Genomic DNA, 22,337 nt, shown 5'->3' with positions numbered 1-22,337 from the left:
CTCTCTGCTTCCTGTTAGATAACCAATCCTCCACCCATGCCAGAATATTACCCCCAATCCAGTGATTCTTTATCTTGAGCAATAATCTTTTATGTGGCACCTTGTCGAATGCCTTCTGGAAGTCTAAATACACTACGTCCACTGGTTCCCCTTTATCCACCCTGTACGTTATGTCCTCAAAGAACTCAAGCAAATTTGTCAGACATGACTTCCCCTTCATAAAGCCATGCTGACTTTGTCCTATTAAATTATGCTTATCCAAATGTTCCACTACTGTCTCCTTAATTATAGACTCCAAAATTTTACCCACCACAGATGATAGGCTAACTGGTCTATAATTTCCAGCCTTCTGCCTACTACCCTTTTTAAATAAGGGTGTTACATTAGCAGTTTTCCAATCTGCCGGGACCTTTGCCGAGTCCAGAGAATTTTGGAAAATTATTACCAAAGCATCCTCAATCCCTACTGCCACTTCCCTCAACTCCCTCGGATGTAAGCCATCAGGTCCAGGGGATTTATCCGCCTTGAGTCCCATTAATTTACTGAGTACCAATTCCTTAGTGATTTTAATCGTATTTAGCTCCTCCCCCCCTAGAGCCCCCTGTTTGTCCAGTGTTGGGATATTCTTAGTGTCCTTTACCGTAAAGACTGAAACAAAATATTTGTTCAGCATTTTTGCCATCTCCATGTTTCCCACCATTAACTTCCTGGTCTCATCCTCTAAGGGACCTACATTTGCCTTAGCCACCCTTTTTCTTTTTATGTAACTGTAGAAACACTTGCTATCTGTTTTTATATTTTTTGCTTAGTCTCAAATATCCAAGATAAAGAACAAATAAAACAATTCCACAATCATTGCCAGGCAAGCTAATCCTCATCCAAGTTGTGAAAACACGTTGGCAAAAATACAGCACTTTTCAGAAATGCCACTGTGACAAAAAAATAGATTTTTTTTTTCTATATGCTAAATTTTTAAACTTGTATTTCTTATTACCAGAGGCTGCATCTGAGGAATTAAAATACAGGATAAAACAGGGTATTTCTCAAAGGAAAAGTTATGAGCTCATAGACCAGACAGGCTGGTTTCAATAGGTGTAAAGAATAAAGTGTTAGGAAAAGCAGAATAGCAAGTCCAATATGCTATCTAGGTTTAACAAAGGTCATAACCTGAAACGTTAAATCTGTTTCTCTCTCCACACATGCTGCTTGACCTGCTGGGTACTTAAAGCATTTTTTGTTTTAATTTCAGATTTCCAGCATTTTGCTTTTATGCTGACTAGGTTAATTGACTGTAAATTTCACATTATGTGACAATCATTATTAAATTTAAAATTAATAAGGGAAATATAGCCTTTTGTTTCAGCATAACCTCAAAGAGGGTTAGATCATATCTGTGTGAGGAACCTGTTGTACTGACTGGGAGTCCATTTCAGCTTTCCAGCCTGCAGAAACGTTGTGTGTTCCAGTTTGTGCTGGCCAGCAAAGAAGCTAGATCAGTTTGAAACTGCGATACATTTCACAATGTAGAAGTGAGCTTCTGTTTTAAAGCCAACGTATAGAGAGAAAGTGAGTGGTGTCTTTATTATTTTATGCATCGAGGAACATAAGTGAAGTATATGGTTCACTGTTTTACGCTGTATACTGTTCATTTACCTGCTTTATTTAAAATAAACCATCTGCTGGTTTAGATACCAGGGGGTAAATGTTAACTGAGAACCGGGAAGGGAGCGGGAGGAGATTTCCGGGAGTGAAATCCGGAAGGTAAGTGGGTGAGCCACTTAATGAGGCCCACCAATTTCACTTCCGGGTTCCGCGCCCGGCCACCAGTCTGATCGACAGGCTGGCTGGCTGTCAGGCCAGGGAGAAGATTGGGGTGGGTCAGCTGATCACGGGGGTTCTGTTGGCCAGGTGAGCTTGTTGGGCCTGGATGAAGCACTCCTGCTCCTCCTGGCCCACAAGCAGTACAATAAAGGCACTCACCTCATGGATCTGGCCCTTCCTGCCTGACGTGAATGAGAAGCGATGGGAAACCCGAACAGGTATGGTTAAATTCCTTTTATTATTCCAATACACAAAATATTAAGTACCTCAAGTATCTCAATGAGGTACATTGCCCTTTTAAGTATCGGCCCGCCGGATTTAAGTGGTTGGGGGGGAACTTCCTGGTGTCTGCTCTCCACACACAGACAAACCTGCTTGGGTTAAACCCTGAAGCAGGCGTGTTGGAGCCAGAATGCCATACGCTCTGAAAAACGAGTATTTTTACTCCCCAACCCACCCATTATAGAATCATAGAAGTTACAACATGGAAACAGGCCCTTCGGCCCAACATGTCCATGTCGCCCAGTTTATACCACTAAGCTAGTCCCAATTGCCTGCACTTGGCCCATATCCCTCTATACCCATCTTACCCATGTAACTGTCCAACTGCTTTTTAAAAGACAAAATTGTACCCGCCTCTACTACTGCCTCTGGCAGCTCGTTCCAGACACTCACCACCCTTTGAGTGAAAAAATTGCCCCTCTGGACCCTTTTGTATCTCTCCCCTCTCACCTTAAATCTATGCCCCCTCGTTATAGACTCCCCTACCTTTGGGAAAAGATTTTGACTATCGACCTTATCTATGCCCCTCATTATTTTATAGACTTCTATAAGATCACCCCTTAACCTCCTACTCTCCAGGGAAAAAAGTCCCAGTCTGTCTAACCTCTCCCTGTAAGTCAAACCATCAAGTCCCGGTAGCATCCTAGTAAATCTTTTCTGCACTCTTTCTAGTTTAATAATATCCTTTCTATAATAGGGTGACCAGAACTGTACACAGTATTCCAAGTGTGGCCTTACTAATGTCTTGTACAACTTCAACAAGACATCCCAACTCCTGCATTCAATGTTCTGACCAATGAAACCAAGCATGCCGAATGCCTTCTTCACCACCCTATCCACCTGTGACCCCACTTTCAAGGAGCTATGAATCTGTACTCCCAGATCTCTTTGTTCTATAACTCTCCCCAACGCCCTACCATTAACGGAGTAGGTCCTGGCCCGATTCGATCTACCAAAATGCATCACCTCACATTTATCTAAATTAAACTCCATCTGCCATTCATCGGCCCACTGGCCCAATTGATCAAGATCCCGTTGCAATCCCAGATAACCTTCTTCACTGTCCACAATGCTTGAGGGTTTAAATTTACCCCCAAGTCTCCATCTGATAAGAATGTATATTCAGTTCACTTTTCAAAGTGAGGAGAATCACAAGGTGGCATGCGATACATTCCAGTAGCTGATATACAGAATACGGGCTCTCTGCCCATCCTTGGATCTCACCATTAACTAGGCAGTAAAAGGTACACTCCGGATCGTAGGAGATGCAAGGCCTGTTTACGGGAGTGACTGCTGATGCTGAACCTTGAAAAATATCTAGCATAAAAACCAACATTCCAAGTTGTCCGTGCTTTTGATTATTTTGTTTAAGGTTCTGTGACACTGGGATGGGGTGGGGGGGGGCGGGGGTTGCAGATTCTCCAGCAGATTCTCTAACAGTTACAGCATTTCTTTATACTGCAGTGGATTTGTTGGTGTTTAATACTTCATGCTTGCAAAATGAATTACTTTAAAAATATTTAGCATCTGTACATTTCAATTCTGCGGCTTTCAGAATTTACTTAATTTTAACACACAAAGGATAGCTAGCAGAAGTAACCATCTGCATTACACAAGATATTAAGACACAAGAGTTATAAATTACACTATATTTATTTGGTTGTGCCCAAGATTTACACAAGCTCCTACATCAATATAGATAGGGGTGCTTAATGTGGAAACAACTGCTCAATGCTCTACTTACATAGCTATTTTTGATTCAACTCTCTAAGTTTCCATTCTGCAGAGAAGCTACAAACTGTACACAATCCAGTAACAGCATTTAATAAAAGAATGCTCTTACTCACCCAGTACGAGACTGCCCCACTTTGTCACAAATATCTAGTATGAGGCCCCAATCCTCTGCGGTATTCATCTCACTGGTTGCTTTCTCTGTTGAATTAAAAGAAAACATTGTAACATGACAAAAAACACATATATGCCAAAAAAAACACGTAACAAGGAAACATTTGAGCACATTATTATGATTATTCCTGGAATCTCCCTTTATAACAATGGCTGCTTACATACATAAAATGCTGTATCTCAGACAAAGTTTATAAATTTGAGCCTTCATACCAAATACAGTCAGGTCTTAAAATATTTTAAATGCTTTCAGCTTGTAACATAAATTGCAAAAATTTTCCCATTACATTTTCTGGAAGTCATTAACTGAACAACAACTTGCATTTATATAGCAATTAACGTAAAAAAAATCCCAAGGCACTTCAGAGGTGCATGGAAAAAAATGGATGCCAAACCAAAGTAGATTTTTATTCAATTGTTCAATACTGCCATACTTACAGCTTCACCACAGCAAATAGATAATTGCTGTTTTATTTAACACTGCCTCGTAGTTGATCTCCTGTGGCCCTATTCCTGGACAAAGTTTTTTTTTAAATTGCATTGCTCTGCAATCCACCCCCTTCCCATTTGATTCAGTGAATATCAGAACTGATGATTCCTTGGAAAAATGAAGAGGCTTTGAAAAGGTTTCTCAAGTGTCAATGCTGCTCTCAAGGTTTTAGCACAAAGAAGAATGTGTAATTACATAGCGTCTTTCACAACCTCAGGATATCAAAATGTGCTGCCCTGCTCTTCTTCGAATGTCATAGGATCCTTTACGTCCACCCAAGAGAGCCTCTGTTCAATGCCTCGTCCGAAAGACAGGACCTCCGACGATGCAGCCCTCCCTCAGTACTAAAATGTCGGGCTGGATTATGTGCTCAGACCCCTGGACTGGGTCTTGAACTCATGCCCTTCTGACTCAGAGGCAAGAATGCTGCATCTGAGCCAAGGCCGATACTTACTTGCGTTACATGGGTTAAATAGTTTGTCTGGATGGTACCGGTTTAGAACCCACATATCCAGAATTCTTTAACTTAGGCCTGATATAAACTGAGCATTTTGACCATGGGGGTGTGACCCCATCCTTTGCTTTGGCTAATGCCCCCTGCTCATCTGTGCGTACTTACTGATGTCCCCTTTCCGCACCTTCAACTCCTCTCCACTCACTTCTCCTAATCTCATTCTCTTAGAGACAATTTTAAATTGATGATCCTTCGTCAATGAATCCACAACCAGAGGAAATAATATTTCCCTGTTCACTCTAGCAAAACCCTTCATAACTCTGAAACCTCAAATCTCAATTTAGGCTTCTCTGATCCAGTGTAAATAATCCTAGTATCTTATTTTTTTTATTCGCTCATGAGATGTGGGTGTTGCTGGCAAGGCCGGCATTTATTGCCCATCCCTAATTGCCCTAGAGAAGGTGGTGGTGAGCCACCGCCTTGAACCGCTGCATTCCGTGTGGTGAAGGTTCTCCCACAGTGCTGTTAGGAAGGGAGTTCCAGGATTTTGACCCAGCGACGATGAAGGAACGGCGATATATTTACAAGTCGGGATGGTGTGTGACGTGCAGGTGCTGTTGTTCCCATGTGCCTGCTGCTCTTGTCCTTCTAGGTGGTAGAGGTCGCGGGTTTGGGAGGTGCTGTCGAAGAAGCCTTGGCAAGTTGCTGCAGTGCATCCTGTGGATGGTACACACTGCAGCCACAGTGCGCCGGTGGAAGGGAGTGAATGTTTAGGGTGGTGGATGGGGTGCCAATGAAGCGGGCTGCTTTGTCCTGGGTGGTGTTGAGCTTCTTGAGTGATGTTGGAGCTGCACTCATCCAGGCAAGTGGAGAGTATTCCATCACATCTCAAGTCTCTAACTATAGTTTCCCATCCCTGGTATCATCCTGGTGAATCTATGCTGTAAACTCTCAATAGCTTTAATGTCCTTTCTATAATGGGATGCCCTAAAGTGCACGCAGCAGTGGGGGTAACTGGCTTAACCAATAATTTGAAAAAGAAATCCTTTTTCTTTCCTCATACTCTACGCTCCATTTATAAAACCTAAAATGCTGTTTGCCTTTTTATGGCTTTATCAGCCTGCACACACAATTTCAGCAAATTATATAATAGGTCTCGGTACAACCATACCCTTCAGCATCTTTTCACACAGTGTATAATCTCATTCCTTGTTTTTCCTCCTAAAATACAATACCTCACATTTATCCACATGAAATTGCAAATGCCACCTGACTGCCCATTCCACTAACCCAACTATGTCTTCATGAAGTCTTATATAGTCCTCCTCTGTGTCTGCCAAACCCCTACCTTTGAGCCATCAGCAAATTTCGAGATTATGCTCCCTGTGCCTAAGTCCAAATCATCTATATATACACACCAAGAGCAAAAGTGAACAGGGGACTGACCCATGGGATACATCATTTCCAACCCTTCTCCAATCTAAGTAACACCCATTTACCCTAACTTTGTTTCCAGTACAGAAACCAACTTTCTACCCACATTGCTGTACTTCCTCTTTCCCACACACAGGTATTTTTTTTAAAAACAACCCTCGTGAGACATCATATCAAACGCCTTCCCAAAATCCTATACATAACGTCCACTGCTTTCTCTTTACCTTTCCAATTGGTCACTTCAATAAAATACTATTAGATTTGTGAAACACAACTTGCCTTTAACAAATCCATGCTGGCTGCCCACCCTTGATTAACCCAGGCATTTTTAAATGCTCACTAATTTTATCTTGAATTGTAGATTCCAAGAGTTTGCCAGAGCTTTCATCGAAGGATCCATTAAAAATAAATCTCAACATAATTGCAGGAATTTTCTTCAATAATTTATTTTTCCTTTCACCAAAGCTTATAGGCTATCTTAAAAAGGTCCTAGAGGATTTTTACCAGGTGATAAGGATTCTTTCCCTTGATGAGATAGTTATTTATTGATAAATCTAGGTGAACGGTTAAAGACCAAAGTGCAGGACAACACCAAAGTTGAAAAGAGGAATCAGAAAGCTGCAAATAGGTGATGCCAGAGTAAAATTTTAAAAGCCTGCAGATAGTCAGAGGATAGAAAGAGAGTGCGAGGGTCACACAGTTTTGAGGGTCTTGAGAAAAAGTGAGTCAACAATAGGAAGACGTGCAATGAACCTTGATTTCAACACAATAGGGATACAATGAGGAAGAAAAACATGTTTGCAGCTTAAGAATGAGAGGGCAGTTCAGAGTAGCATTGAAATAGTATTGAAAAAGAGAGACAAGAAAGATTGCGATGGAGAGAGAAAGTTTGGAGGCGAGTAGTGAGAGAAGGATCTCCGATTAGACAAGCACTTTTTTAATAATCTGGCTAGAAGTGCAATGGTATATTGATTTTTAAATTTTAACCACATGGTGCTGATTTTAATACCATTGTCACCATGGTCTACAGGATCTCAGTTGAACATCAGGGCCACCATGAGGTGCCCCAGCACCTTTCCTGCGTGGTCGTATAAAGCAGATAATACATCTGCACGTTCTATTGCAAACAATTCCAACCTCCACCCGAGATTTCTTTCAAGTCTGAGATAATTGCTTTCCCAAATCCATATTCTATAGCATATTTCAACAACAACTTTCTGTTCATCGGTCTGTCAGTCTGTTTGCCTTCGGTTAGATACCCAAATGTGTTTCCTTTTCTAGCAGCTCAATCCCAGTGCACATTCTAATTCTTGCAATATTTCTGATGAATTGCCAGAAGACATGCTTGAATGTGGGACACTTTATTTATTCAGGAAGTTCAAACTAGTTTCAAGGTTGTTAGCTACCTTTATTCCTAGGTGAGCCATACAGACCAGGTCTGAGCTGAGTTAGCTCCTCTCAACTGGGGTGGCACTTGGGGTGCTGCAATTAGCTCCAGGGTTAAGGAAGGGACGTTCGGCCAGAGTTCTTGCATCTGACTGCTATCCAAGACGCGTGTGTGGCAATCAGGTGAGGGTAGGATTCGGCTTAGCTGGGATTCTCCCTACCCGTCGTCAAATAACCTCCCAAAACTCCCCGTCTAAGCTCACACGTAAAGAATGGGCATTGGAGGAAGATATTAAGAGTATGACCAGCACCTCCGTAACTTTAACCCAGCCACCAGATAGCTCTTCTTCCCCCTCCCCCCGAAAGTGAAGATAATTGGCTGTAAAGGGAGAGAAATAAAATTCCTGATTAGCAGCAGCCTACGCAGCAGGAAATACACTTTGAAACCAATTTGATTTTGGGAACTGTTTCTAATAAAACTAATGCGTAATATAAGTTAACAGGATACTAGTTTATTCTTTGGACAATTTGCGCATAAAATAAGGTGCGTCAATTGCACCTCATGGAGGTTTCATGACCAGAATGATTGATATTTTGTCGACTAGTATAAGACTTGCTGTTTGTTTGATCAATGCACCGGATTTTGTTTTTTTGGTAAGATACTGTAAAAAGTTGCAGGAAATATAATTAAGCTGTGAAAATCCTCAAGAGGATTCCAATTTATAGACAGGGAAGATGCTTCTTGCAAAGTATTTAAAAAATCAATTGATTTAGATGCAGGGCAAAAGCTATTTTTACAGACTGTGCATCTACCGGGCCTTGAATACAAGTTATATGCAAGATCATCCAATAATTTTTAGTTACTGTACAAACATCTGTATACCAATAAATGCCTACATACAAAATGCAATTGTTCATAATAGGCCTTGTACAGCAGACAAAGAGTGCCCCCTGCAGTTTATAATAATTTAGACTGGATTCAATTATATTTTGTTGATGGTCAATATCAAGAGTCACAAATCCAGTGATTAACAAGCATGTACTAACCCCTCTAGAAGTGGGTGTTTTCTCGAGCGCCTTTCTCCAGTTTCTCTCCTATCACTCCCTCACGCCCTCTCCGAACTCATCCCGTCCATGAGATCCATCTCCTGCTCCCTTGACCTCATCCCCACTAAACTGCTGACCACCCAACTTCCCTTCCTGCTCCTCATGCTATCGGATATTGAAAATGCTTCCCTCTCCTCGGGTAGTGACCACCTCCCTTTCAAAACCACCGTCGTAGCTTCCTCCTCAAAAATCCACCCTCGGCTCCTCCGTCCTTGCAAACTACCGCCCCATCTCCAAACTTCCTTTCCTCTCCAAAGTCCAAGACCGTTTTGTCGCTTATCAAATCAATGCCCATCTCTCCCGCAACTCCAAATTCGAATTCTCTCCAATCAGGATTCCGACCTTCCACAGCACTGAAATGGCACTAATCAATTACAAATGACATCTTCTGTGACTTTGGTGCACTATCCCTCCTTGTCCTTCTCCACCTCTCTACAGCCTTTGACACGGTCGACCACACCTCCTCCTCCTCCTCCAAGGCCTCTCTTCCGCTGTCCAGCTCAGTGGGACAGCACTCACTTTGTTCCAATTTTATCTATCCAATCATAACCACAGCATCTCCAGCACGGACATCATCTTCTGGATTGAACTAACGGAGGTACTAAAGAATATTGGTATGGATTTGGAGAGATAGATGTCTGCTAAAGGCTTTGCATATGGGATAAACTGCAAGTGTTAGGATAACAGATGGAGAGTCAGAACCAGGAGTGATTTGTAGAGGAGTACGCCCATCTCTTGTGGTGTTCAACATGTCTGCAGAAGCAATGGTAAGCAATAGTATTGCTTAATCGTGTAGAAGGAGTGAAAGTTGGAAGTCAGCTAGCAAAAGCGGTCAGATTTTCTAATGTCAAAGCCTTGGTAGTTTGAATTGACTATAGATAGCCTGAATGCTGCAGCAGTTAATTATGGAATGAAGATCAATGTGGACAATACCAAAATTATGACGGTTTCTAGGAAAGCAGACGAAAGAGTGAGCTTTTTAATAAACCAAGAACAATTGAAACAGGTGAGACAGTTTAAGTATCTGGAAATTATAATGACTGAAGTTGGCAGATGTGCCAAGGAGGTAAGAGCTAGGATTACAATGGGAAAAGTTACATTTAATAGAAGAGGATATTGAGTGGACAACTAAATAAAGAACTGAAGAAAAGATTAGTGAAGAGTTAGTTATGGAGCGTGATGCCGTATGGTGCTGAAAAATGCACACTGAGGAAAGAGGCAGTCAGGCTTCTACAGGGCTTTGAGATGCGGGTTTGGAGAAAGTAAAGTGGATAGACTAGAAAGGTAATGAAAAAGTGTTGGCAATGAAACAAGTAATACGTAGTTTGATTGATGTCATCGGGGAAAGGCAAATTAATTGGATTGGACATGTGCTGAGAGGGAGTGGGATGGTGAAAGAGGTGTTAGAAGGGTGGATGGAAGAAAAAAGACAAAGAGGGAGGAAAAGAAGGATGCCCTCTTGAAGAATGGGAGATCATATGGAGAATTGACGAGAGAAGCACAAGTCAGAGTGCTTTGGAGAAGAAGGAATTGAGCAAGAACCTGGCTTAGGCAGACCACTGATGATGAAAGTGATGCACAGACACAGATTTAAGGATGAACTCGAGCATGAACACGTGCACACACACACAAAAAATGATATTGAGAAGGAAGAAATGCTTCTTTGATTGGTCCAATCAGAGCTGTTTCTGGAGAAATAGTATTCGGTTACTATAGACGAGTAGCAGCTCTGCCAGATCCATTGTCCACTTCTAGAAATCGCCGGGGATTCAAACATCCCCATGCTGTGCAGCTGCTCTGGCTAGGCATTGCTGCATCAATTAAAGTTAAAGACATTTCTGCGGTATCTCCTGATTGCTGCATGAAAGTAGAGATCCTTGATGCAGTTGGCTATTTTAACTTAAGAACATAAGAAATAGGAGCAAGAGTAGGCCTGAAGGCCCCTCAAGCCTGCTCCGCCATTCAATCAGAACATGGCAGATCTTCAACCTCAACTCCACTTTCCCGCCCGATCCCCACATCCTTTGATTCCCCTAGAGTCCAAAAATCTATCTATCTCAGCCTTGAATATACTCAATGACTCAGCATCCACAGCCTTCTGGGGTGGAAAATTCCAAAGATTCCCAACCCTCTGAGTGAACAAATTCCTCCTCGTCTCAGTCTTAAATGGCCGAACCCTTATCCTGAGACTATGCCTTCTAGTTTTAGACTCTCCGGCCAGGGGAAACAACCTCTCAGCAACTACCTCATCAAGCCCCCTCAGAATCTTATATGTTTCAATGAGATCATCTCTCATTCTTCTAAACTCCAGAGTATAGCACCATTAGAAACATAGAAACAAAGAACATAGGAGCAGGAGTAGGCCATTTAGCCCGTCGAGCCTGCTCCGCCATTCAATATGATCATGGCTGATCCTCTATCTCAATACCATATTCCTGCTCTCTCCCCATACCCCTTGATGCCTCTAGAAATCTATCTATCTATCTCCTTCTTAAATATATGCAGTGACTTGGCCTCCACAGCCTTCGGTGGTAGAGAATTCCACAGGTTCACCACCCTCTGAGCGAAGAAATTTCTCCTCATCTCAGTCCTAAATGCCCTACCCCGTATCCTGAGACTGTGACCCCCTCGTTCTAGACCCCCCAGACAGGGGAAACATCCTCCCTGCATCCAGTCTGTCTACCCCTGTCAGAATTTTATACGTTTCAATGAGACCCCCTCTCATTCTTCTAAACTCGAGTGACTATAGGCCGAGTCAACCCAATCTCTCCTCATACGACAGTCCTGCTATCCCAGGAATCAGTCTGGTGAACCTTCGCTGCACTCCCTCCATGGCAAGTATATCCTTTCTTAGGTAAGGAGACCAAAACTGCACACAATACTCCAGGTATGGTCTCACCAAGGCCCTGTATAAGTACAGTAAGACATCCTTGCTCCTATTCTCAAATCCTCTTGCAATGAAGGCCAACATACCATTTGCCTTCCTAACTGCTTGCTGCACCTGCATGTTTGCTTTCGGTGACTGGTGTACAAGGACACCCAGGTCCCTTTGTACATCAAAATTTCCCAATCTATCACCATTTAAATAATACTTTGCCTTTCTGTTTTTCCTTTCGAAGTGGATAAATTCACATTTATCCACATTATACTGCATCTGCCGTGTATTTGCCCACTCACTCAACTTGTCTAAATCGCCTTGAAGCCTCTCTGCATCCTCCTTACAACTCACAATCCCACCTAGTTTTGTGTCGTCAGCAAACTTGGAAATATTACATTTGTTTCCCTCATCCAAATCATTGATATAGATTGTGAATAGCTGGGGCCCAAGTACTGATCCCTGCGGTCACTAGTCACCGTCTGCCACCCTGAAAAAGACCCATTTATTCCTACTCTCTGTTTCCTGTCTGTTAACCAATTTTCAATCCATGCCTACTCAATCTCTCCTCATATGACAACCCTCTCATCCCAGGAATTAATCTAGTGAACCTTCGCTGCACAGCCTCTAAGGCAAGTATATCCTTCCTTAGATAAGGAGACCAAAACTGTACACAGTACTCCAGATGAGGTCTCACCAAAGCCTTGTACAACTGTATTAAGACATCCTTACTCTTGTTCTCCAACCCCTTTGCAATAAAGGTCAACATGCCATTTGCCTTCCTAATTGCTTGTTGTACCTGCATGCTAACTTTTTATGTTTCTTGTACGAGGACACCCAAATCTCTCTGAACACCAACTTTTAATAGTTTCTCACCATTTAAAAAATATTCTGTTTTTCTATTCTTTTCTCAATTTTTTCCCCAGTTTTTAAAAGCAATAGGATGGAAATGTGCCATCTTCTTGGGGCTACGAAATACTATTTTGTAGAAAAAGAGCGGAGGCATGAATGGGACATGAATCTCCAAAGGGAAGGCTCAGCAAGAAAAGTTTGGCAACCTTTGCGCTAAAATAATGAGAATATATTTTCTGTTGGTTAAGGTGGTGCACTAATTCCACCCCATCTCAAATTTGTTAAATGAAACATCTTAAGTATCTTTCATCACAACACATTTAATCATGCATGCCACAAGTTCAATACAAAGGACTTCGATTACAATTAAACTCCATTTTCAAATGTTTGCTACAAATAACCAATAATGGCTCATTGATGGCTACTTATTTTAATAGAAGCATACATTTAAAGTAAACTTGGGATTTATTTAACACAGGCTAATAATGATCAGCCTTCATTTGTTTGTCAATAATCTCTCAGATGGCTCATTCTGTCACTAGCCACTATCCACCCTGAATCTTTGGATCAAGATCATATCATATTGTACAGTGCCCATATATATATATATATATAATATGCATGTATATACACACACACACGTATAACCCTAGTTACTCGGATAGGCTTAAAGAGTTGGGTCTATTTATTTTAGAGCAATGTAGACTTCGAGATGACCTAATAGAGGTATGTAAAATATTGAAAGGGCTGGATTGATAGATTATTTGATGGATTATTTCAATTTGACTGATTGGGGAGGACTCACTTAAACTACGCAAGAGTAAAAATAGGCTAGATGTTAGGCAGTTCATCTTTTCCCAAAGAGTAGTGGACCTTTGAAATACGTTGCCAGCTTGTGCTGACTCTGCACGCCTTCAAAAGAGAGCTGGACTGGTTCTTGGCTGGGGCAGAGATTGCATCTTATAAAAGGTGAGCAATTTAACAGTTAACATAAACATAATTAATAGGTCTCCAAGACTGGTTTTGATCGCCCGAGGGAGTCGAAGACGAATTTTCCAGATTTATCTTTCCCTTTTTGGCACTGGGTTACTTTTTCCGTTTTTCTTGCCTCTCCCAGGAGATTACACAGCTGCTGCGGAGTAGGAAGTGTCTAGTCATAATGCTCCAGGCATCATGAATATGGAGCAGGCTTGACGGACCAGATGGTCTTTCCTTGCCCGTCATTTTCATATGTTTGGATATGTGCTGGCCTAGTCTTCACAGACATATTATTTGCTGATCTAGACTTAAAAATACTGTATCATAAACCTTTTGCTAGTGGAATTTTTGGCCTAAATACTAAATTAATTTTGTTTAATGAACAAACTTTCAAAATGATACAAGAGAGGAATTCAATAATTTTAGTAAATTTAAAACTTACAACAAAACCATTTTTAGACTTACTCATGGCCAGCATACCAATAGGCACCAGAAGCTGCACATCTTAAGGCTGGCCTTTCTAGCTATGCTTCTTTCACTTCTGGTCCAGCTAGATCTCTTCCCCTTCTGGTCCAGCTAGATCTCTTCCCCTGTCACCTCCCACTCTCCTCTTCCCAGAGATAGTTATAACAGGCATGAATAAATGTCAATTAAGACTGGGATCAGAAACACTCTGGTCAGGAGTCTAAAGCTCTACTGGTGGTGCTGGCAGATGAAATTTTTCATGATTCCTGTAAACACACCGCTCAACTGAGATGCCACCGTTTTTATCATAATTCACAATTATCCAATACTTAATTTGATCATGTTAGTGAATCCAAAATTTACTTGTCCAGTAAATTGTGATTAGATTCAATTAATAGATCAGAAGGAAGAAACAGCTTGAGTGAAATAGAAAGTTTCAAAAGAATGGGAATTGAAATGAACATGTGCTTTTACAGAATTGGATACTGGTTTTGTGTGTAAAAGGTAAATATCAATTTACCCTATACACCAATTTATAAAAAAGTCCTGCATCTACTTGTAGCTACCAGTAATGGTTGTTGTGGTTCGTCTAATGTTATGATGATGATATTTATGATGATGCAGTTTACTCCAACAGCTATATTCTTGTATTATGGTCAAGTTTTGTGGAATATGCACAGAAAAACTCAACCAAGCAATTTTAGGCTTCAAAAGTCCAGGGGATTTCATAGGCAGCGCTGTTCAAGGATTCCTTTAACTAGTAGAGACGAAAGATGGAACCAGGGCTAACCCCACAAGAAGCAAGTATTTCTGCAATCTAAAATATACTACTTTAAAACAGCAATGTCTCTTTAGTCCACATGCAGTCTCACCAGCCAGATTTTAAACTTAAAGAACTAGGCAAGTTATGTTAGATCACTCAGCTTACTGTGCAGAAGGGACATGTTCCACCTCAGAGGAACAAACACATACTTTCTAATTTCTGCTGGCCCAAATTCACCTTGTGCTGAGCAGCCACTAAACTCTGGTAGCTGAAGTACAGCACAAGGAGTTACCTCATTCATCCCCCTCCTGGCAGTGGAAAAGTGAATACAAAACACCAAACAGTCTTCTAGTTCAAACTAGTATCCTCCAGAGAATGCTTCAACAGGAGAAGGACAAGTACTTTTTTGTATAAGTTTACTTCGTTTCAACAGGTTTCTCCCCTCCCCCCTCCCCATATGCTCATGTGTCTGAGTTGCTAGGAACTGTCCTTATGGTATCTCATGGAAAGCCAACAGCTGCATGATTTAAAAATAAAAATAAAATCGGTTTAGATGAAAGGTTTCATCTGAAGTGATTGAACTGGTAAGCATTTTCAGCAGTTTTCGTTTTTTATTTTAGATTTCTGACATTTGCAGAATACTTTCAGTCATGTACTAATTTTACGCTGGTTAACCATCAGTGAAAGTAAATCCATTACCAAGACTACATAAGTATGTTAAGGAAGCATGTAATTGTGCACTTCCACCCACCCAATTATTAAGCAGGTTAACTTCTGTATGAATTTCAAGCCTCCACATTAACTAAGAATATTTTCATCTGTTTATATTTTACTTTTGAGCATTGTGCATAATTTAAACCTACAGCTGAATGCTACAAAGGTACCAGGTTCTGTACCGAGATAGTTGATCTGTCTGTGTGACAATGAAATTGCTATAATTGCCCTCAGCAACTTAGGGCTTCGGATGGGGAAGGGGAAATCAACCAGGATTTCAGCTCATAAACACTATCTGAGGCAGCTGAACAGGACTCTGTTTGAGGCATGCATACACTTAGTAATCTAGAACACAGTTGTGGTTTCTATCCACAAACCTGAAAACTACAGAGGAATCCCGCTGATATTAGTGTCCTTTAAGGTGACTCTTCGGATTGTCAAGGCTCGTAAATCTCATGCACTGGAAGTTTGCACAAGAAAGGAAAAAGCTAGATTTTGTTCATGAGGAATACGTACAACAGGTTCTGGCTTTACAACAACGACAAATTGCATTTATATAGCGCCTTTAATGTAGTAAAACATCCCAAGGTGCTTCACAGAAGCGATTATCAAACAAAATTTGACACCGAGCCATATAAGGAGATATTAGCACAGGTGACCAAAAGGTTGGTCAAAGAGGTAGGTTTTAAGGCGTGTCTTAAAGAAGACAGAGGTAGAGGCGGGCAGTAAACAAAAAATGCTGGAAATACTCAGCAGGTCAGGCAGCATCTGTGGAGAGAGAAACAGAGTTAACGTTTCATAGAATTACATAGAATGTACAGCAGAGAAACAGGCCATTCGGCCCAACATATCTATGCCGGTGTTTATGCTCCACACGAGCATCCTCCCACCCTTCTTCATCTAACCCCATCAACATATCCTTCTTTTCCTTTCTCCCTCATGTGTTTATCTAGCTCCTCCTTAAATGCATCTATGCCAGTCGCCTCAACTACTCCTTGTGGTAGTGAGTTCCACATTCTATCCACTCTCTGGATAAAGAAGTTTCTCCTAAATTCCCTATTGGATGTATTAGTGACTATCTTATATGTATGACCCCTATTTCTGGTCTCCCCGCAAGTGGAAACATCTTCTCTACCCTATCGAACCCTTTCACAATCTTAAAGACCTCTATCAAGTCACCCCTCTGACTTCTATTTTCTAGAGAAAAGAGCCCCAGCCTGCTCAATCTTTCCTGATAGGTCATCGAGGTTATACCTTTCATCAGAACTGCTGAGAAAGGCGGAGAGGTTTAAGGAGGGAATTCCACAGCTTAGGGCCTAGGCAGCTGAAAGCATGGCTGCCAATTCAAGATTGAAGCATTGTAAAGCTCAAGGAAACCTCATTTACAATGCTTTAATCGACTTTCATATAGCTTTCGGACTAGTGCCTCGTGTGGCTCTCAAACACTGGAAATTACAAGGATGGAAATGGCTGTACAGTCCATCTCGACAGCCCCAGAAACAAATACCTCAATATTTATCAGATTCTTCCTCATTTTTTCTGTACTATCTACCTTCCTGGACAGTCTCTTTCACACATTCACCACCTTCCTTGTAAAGTAGTTAAATATAAATTGTCTGTGCACCTTCCCTCTTCTAATCTTGTGGCCAACTCCCCTTATTCAAGAGTTTGTGGCCATCTCAAACATACTATTAGGGTTCGATTTATCTATTCCCTTAAGGATTCTGAATGGGGGTACATGGTCAAATCTTGGAATTTATCTGGGATTTGTACTCCAGCTCCAAAATTCAAGAAAGGGTGAATGGAAGACTCGCTGATGCCAAGTTTGCGTTTTAAAAATCTGTAAATTGTAGGAGGAACGGAAAAGGTAAGGAGTTTCAGTTTTGAGGCTGCAGAAAAGGAGATGGTGCAATGAGTTTTGACTTCAAAATGAGAATGGAGGGAGGAGAAAAGACATGTAGAATATTTTATTTGGATCTTAGAGGGGATGGGGAGTTCAGGAGAGCACTGAGCATAGTAGTGTCAATAAAGCAGAGAATGGCAAGAATGTTTGCAAAGGAGGAAGGCTAGAGGTTACAGGTACCAGGGATTGCCTAAGCAAAGGTATTTTTTTCTTGCACCTGGTCCAAGAGTGCGAGAGAAACACTAACATAGTCTCCCCAAACATGGCAGTGATAGTTAAGGCTGTCCAAGACTTGGGTTTCATATAGAATTAGTTCTTTAGAGGAAAAGAAGCATTGGGCACAAAAGACAAAATCATGGAGGCAGCTTAAACACTTCCGCTCTGTCCGCAAGTGTGACTCTGGCCTGCCGGTCGTTTGCCATTTTAATTCCACGTCCCGCTCCTACTCTGACCTCGGCCTCTTACACTGTTCCAATGAAGCTCAACGTAATCTTGAGGAACAGCACCTCATCTTTCGTTTAGGCACTTTACAACCTTCCGGACTCAACATTGATTTCAATAACTTCAGATCATAACTGCTGTTCCCATTTTTTCGGACAGCTAATGCTGGTAATGGTTCTGCGGTTGCCATTTACAACTACTCCTGACCAATCTTTTGTTTCTTAACCTGTCCCATTACCAACTTCCTTGCCTGGCACCATCATCCCTTTCGTCATTTAATCACTGCTGCCCTCTACCCTATCACAGACCTTCCCTTTTGTTCTTTCCTCCTCTTTCCCCCCCCCCCACCCCCAACTTTCTCTGGCTCTGTTTGCTTAAAAACTTCAACTCTTTCAACATCTTTCAGTTCTGATGAAAGGTCTTCGAACTGAAACGTTAGCTTTCTTTCCCCACAGATGCTGCCTGACTTGCTGAGCTATTTCTATCGTGAGCTTCTCCAGCATTTTCTGTTTTTATTTTATGAACATAGCTTTGGTGGGAGGCATAGGATGGTTCAGAATTGCACAGTGCCAGACTTTACACAGGACTATCTGGTCTTTAGTTTATTCAGAATCAGCTCTTCATGTGAATATAAAACTAGTCTCACTAGATTCAAATAATCAGTAGCACCCCTGACCAAAATCTTCTTTTACTACATAATCTATTTAATATCTATAAAGACCAATACATTTCAGGTTACAATACGCAATGTTACTTTTCCATGAAGTACAATTTATTCCTTACAAAAATTTCTATCGTGAGCTCCAACATAAAGTCCCCTAAACACCCGAGTGACATATTCTCCATATAGCTCAAGTGCACAGGTTTTCCACAACGACCTAATTCAGAAGTATAAGAGGCTCCTGTTCTGCCTGCACAGACTGTGACGGTAATTATTGGTTTTGCAGCGTCACTTTTTCTCTTTTTTTCCAGCAGAAGGCATCACCAATACCCTCCCTTAATCAGTACTTGCCAATTTTACCCTGGACTTTTTAAGTATTACACCTGTGCACAAGAGGGAGCCGCATGGACACCAAACTTCAGAATAACTGATGTAATGCAAGAATCACATACAAGACTTATGGCTAAGAGGTGGATTACTATGTTCCATCCTCACCTCTCCCACCAATCCACGTTCTAATCTCTCCGGTCTACCAAAGCACCAAGGCAGCCTGCATCAAAGTAACCAATTAAACACTAGGTGCTTGTGACCATGGCGCGTTTTCCCTTTCTGTCTTCCGACACAGTCGACCAATGTATCCTCTTCCACTGTCTCTCCTCCTTATTCTACATCTGGGGTTTCACTCTCATCTGTCCCAATGTAGCCAGAACATGCCCTGCAATGGCTTCTCCTAACGTTCTCGCATCATCACTGCTGCGATGCCCCAAGATTCCACCCTTGGGACCCTTCTGTTCCTAGTTTACATGCTGTCTATCGGCACCATTATTCCTAAGGATGGAGTCAACTTTCATATGTACGCTGACAACACCCAGCATTAACTCTCCACTATCACCCTGACTACGACTGTGGACTATGCTGTCTGATAATGCAGTTGTGTATGACCTACAACTTCCGCTAGCTTGATATTCCTAGGACCGAAGCTATCCAGTTTGGCTCCCACCAGGAACTCCACATCCTACCTCCCAATTCTATCCCAACCAGCTGCAATGTGACAGTGCACAACCTCAGTGATCTGTTTGACTGAACTTTACTTCAAATCCCATATCCTATGCATCAAGACCAGCCTTACCCACTTCCGTAATATCATCCATCGCCGTCCATACCTCACTGTTGCTGAAACCCTTATCCATGCCGTTGTCATTTCCAGGCTGAAGTTCTCGAAACACTCCTTTCATTGGTCTCCTAAGTTCCACCTTGTAGAAATTGCAACACTCTTTCCCCCCTGCCCCGACAAAAAACACCACACCGACATGTTATCCTGCACCAAGTCCTTTTGATCTAACACCCTTATTTTTACCCACTGGCACCACAATGCACTGGTTTGAAAATCTTCATCCTCTTCACAATTCCACCTCTGCAACCTCTTCTAGACAGCCTACTGCACATCATCTTCCCCCATTACAGCTCTGCACTCTGAAATTCTCTTCCTAAACTCTTTTATTTTGCTACACACCTTCAAAATCCTCCTCACAAAAAAATCTTCAACCACACCTTCAGTCACCTCCCCACAATGTTCTAACTCTTGCTTGTTCCTCCCCATTTTATAAAGTGCCTTGAGACATCCTGCTATGTTAAAAGGTACTATAGAAGTGCAAGTTGATATTATACATAGAGATGTGCAAATTAGGATTGAAGACAGGACTGAGGTGGCACATGCAGTAAAAACAGGTGTCCCCGATTTCTTTGGCAGCTTCAAAAGTTGAGGTATGCTGCTCCGAGATCTGCTAATGCTACTGTAACTAGTTGCTAGGAGGTGTACAAGAACTGCCAGAGTTGGCTCACCCTCCAGAATTTTCCTTCCCTTTGGCGAAGTACTTAGCCTCTGCTCAGCATGCTACCAGTGAATGGAGTGTGTTCAGGGAAACTCCTGTGTTAATGGAAAGAGTCAGAGGATAAGCCATCAACTACAACACAGATAGATAGGAGGAAGATACTTTTATCCAATAGTTTCTACAAGCAAATACTGCAATATACTTGGGGAAGTAAATTCAGCACTATTAAGTGTCCATTGGCAACAACACATGAATAATCACACAATATAGTATAAGGATATAAACAGAAAACTGTTACTACACCCAAAAGTTGCATTAAGAACTAATCTGCCATCACTGCTGATGGATAGCACTGTTAAGTAGAGTTGAATATGAGGTCCCAACTAACCATTTGGCTCAGCTATAGTGTGTATTTGTTGACAGTACAGATCTGCTTTGATTACAAGTAATTCTTTCCACAGAATTATACTGTACTTTCAATAACTTTTTTTTAATAAAGTGCAGCACTTTTTTCCATAAGCAGCTGACCTCCAGTAAAAACTTGTTAACAAGTTCCAATTTAAAGAATGTTTTCAGCTATCTTTACTGCACATACTGCAAGCTGTTCCTGCATTATTGGGATAGAAACAACCCATTAACCAAACGGATGTTTTTCCTGGAGTAAACATATCTGACGTCAATTTAAAAATAGGCACCTGCCAGATTACGTTTGGTGACACTACTAATCCCAGTTTTCAGAGCATGTTTATCTCTCCTACCTATCCTTTCACAAGTCAGGTAGATAGTATAAAACTGAGGGAATGAATGGTGTCAGCCCTCCAAGATTGTTAACTGAAATATTTAGCTAACCTGCGAAATGTACTTCCCACAATGTTTCACATTTTATAAATCCTAGTTTATCTGTAAATATTAATTGCAGGACAGTATCTAGATTCCACCTACCACAGAAAACCAAGCATTTAACTGTCAGAAGTAATTTAAACATATTAGGTAGGTTGACACAATTGCTTTCTCAACCTGTATTCTCACTATAATCAGATGAAGAACTGCTTTTTTCTCTAACAATGCACAATTAGAAGTACACAGTACACAAGAAACAACATACAGATTGACATCACCCGATGTTTTTTTGATTGCAATGGTTATGGAGTGGGGGAGCTGAAAGGGTGGAAAGAAAGAGAGTGGAAATATACAATTTTGCTCTGAGTGGCGAACGAATGGCACCAGCCATTCATTAGACTTACATTTGCCCATAGACTTTCTATAGGCTGCTGCATGACAAGTTGCTGTCAGCCAACCATCCAAAAGACACAGCGCTCTCTACAGGGCATCTGGGACCTGTGTGAACTGGGCAAGCAACTGTGTATCTCCTTAACCAATCAGAATGAAAAATCATTAATAAGCAGCGCAGAGTCTGAACCAGGAAGTGTCAGTTAGAATAATGAACTCAATGTCAAATTATGTACAGAAAGCAAAATAAAAGAGGGAAAGAAGGACTAGATTGAGAGAGAGATGAGAGAGACAGAAAGAAAATTTTTTTAAAATGTATTTAATTTTTAAAAAAATCTCCAACAATAATTGCAAGGTGAAGGAATGAGACGTCACACTTGTAAAAGTTAATTTTCAGTGCCAGAGAGGTTGTTTGGCAGTAATCAAAAGGGACGGTAGTGCTTGACCAACCTTACTGAATTCAACCTTACTGAATTCTTTGAAGAAGTAACAGAAAGAGCAGATAATGGTAATACAATAGATGTAATATATTTGGATTTTCAAAAGGCCGTCGATAAGGTACCACATAGTAGATTCATGACTAAGGCCAAAGCATGTGGAGTCAGGGGACAAGTAGCAGAATGGATAGCAAGCTGGCTACAAAACAGGGAGTAGGGGTTAAGGATTATTACAGTTTTGGTCTCCTTATCTAAGGAAGGGTATACTTGCCTTAGAGGCGGTGCAACAAAGGTTCACTAGATTGAT

At 41.4% G+C, this 22,337-nt stretch overlaps 1 protein-coding gene across 2 annotated transcripts in view; it reads right to left on the bottom strand.

Annotated features, from left to right (window-relative positions):
* LOC137343157 (signal transducing adapter molecule 1-like) overlaps window positions 1–22,337 on the bottom strand; it is a 74,477-nt gene that overhangs the window by 40,779 nt on the left and 11,361 nt on the right. For both annotated transcript variants that reach the window (XM_068007080.1, XM_068007081.1), the window contains exon 2: window positions 3,951–4,035. In XM_068007080.1, coding sequence (XP_067863181.1) covers window positions 3,951–4,035 — 85 coding nt within the window. The remainder of the gene's footprint in view (window positions 1–3,950; window positions 4,036–22,337) is intronic.

Source organism: Heptranchias perlo, chromosome 2, assembly GCF_035084215.1.
Source record: "Heptranchias perlo isolate sHepPer1 chromosome 2, sHepPer1.hap1, whole genome shotgun sequence".
In the NCBI taxonomy this organism is placed as follows: domain Eukaryota; kingdom Metazoa; phylum Chordata; class Chondrichthyes; order Hexanchiformes; family Hexanchidae; genus Heptranchias; species Heptranchias perlo.
This window is presented reverse-complemented; position numbering and strand designations above follow the sequence as displayed.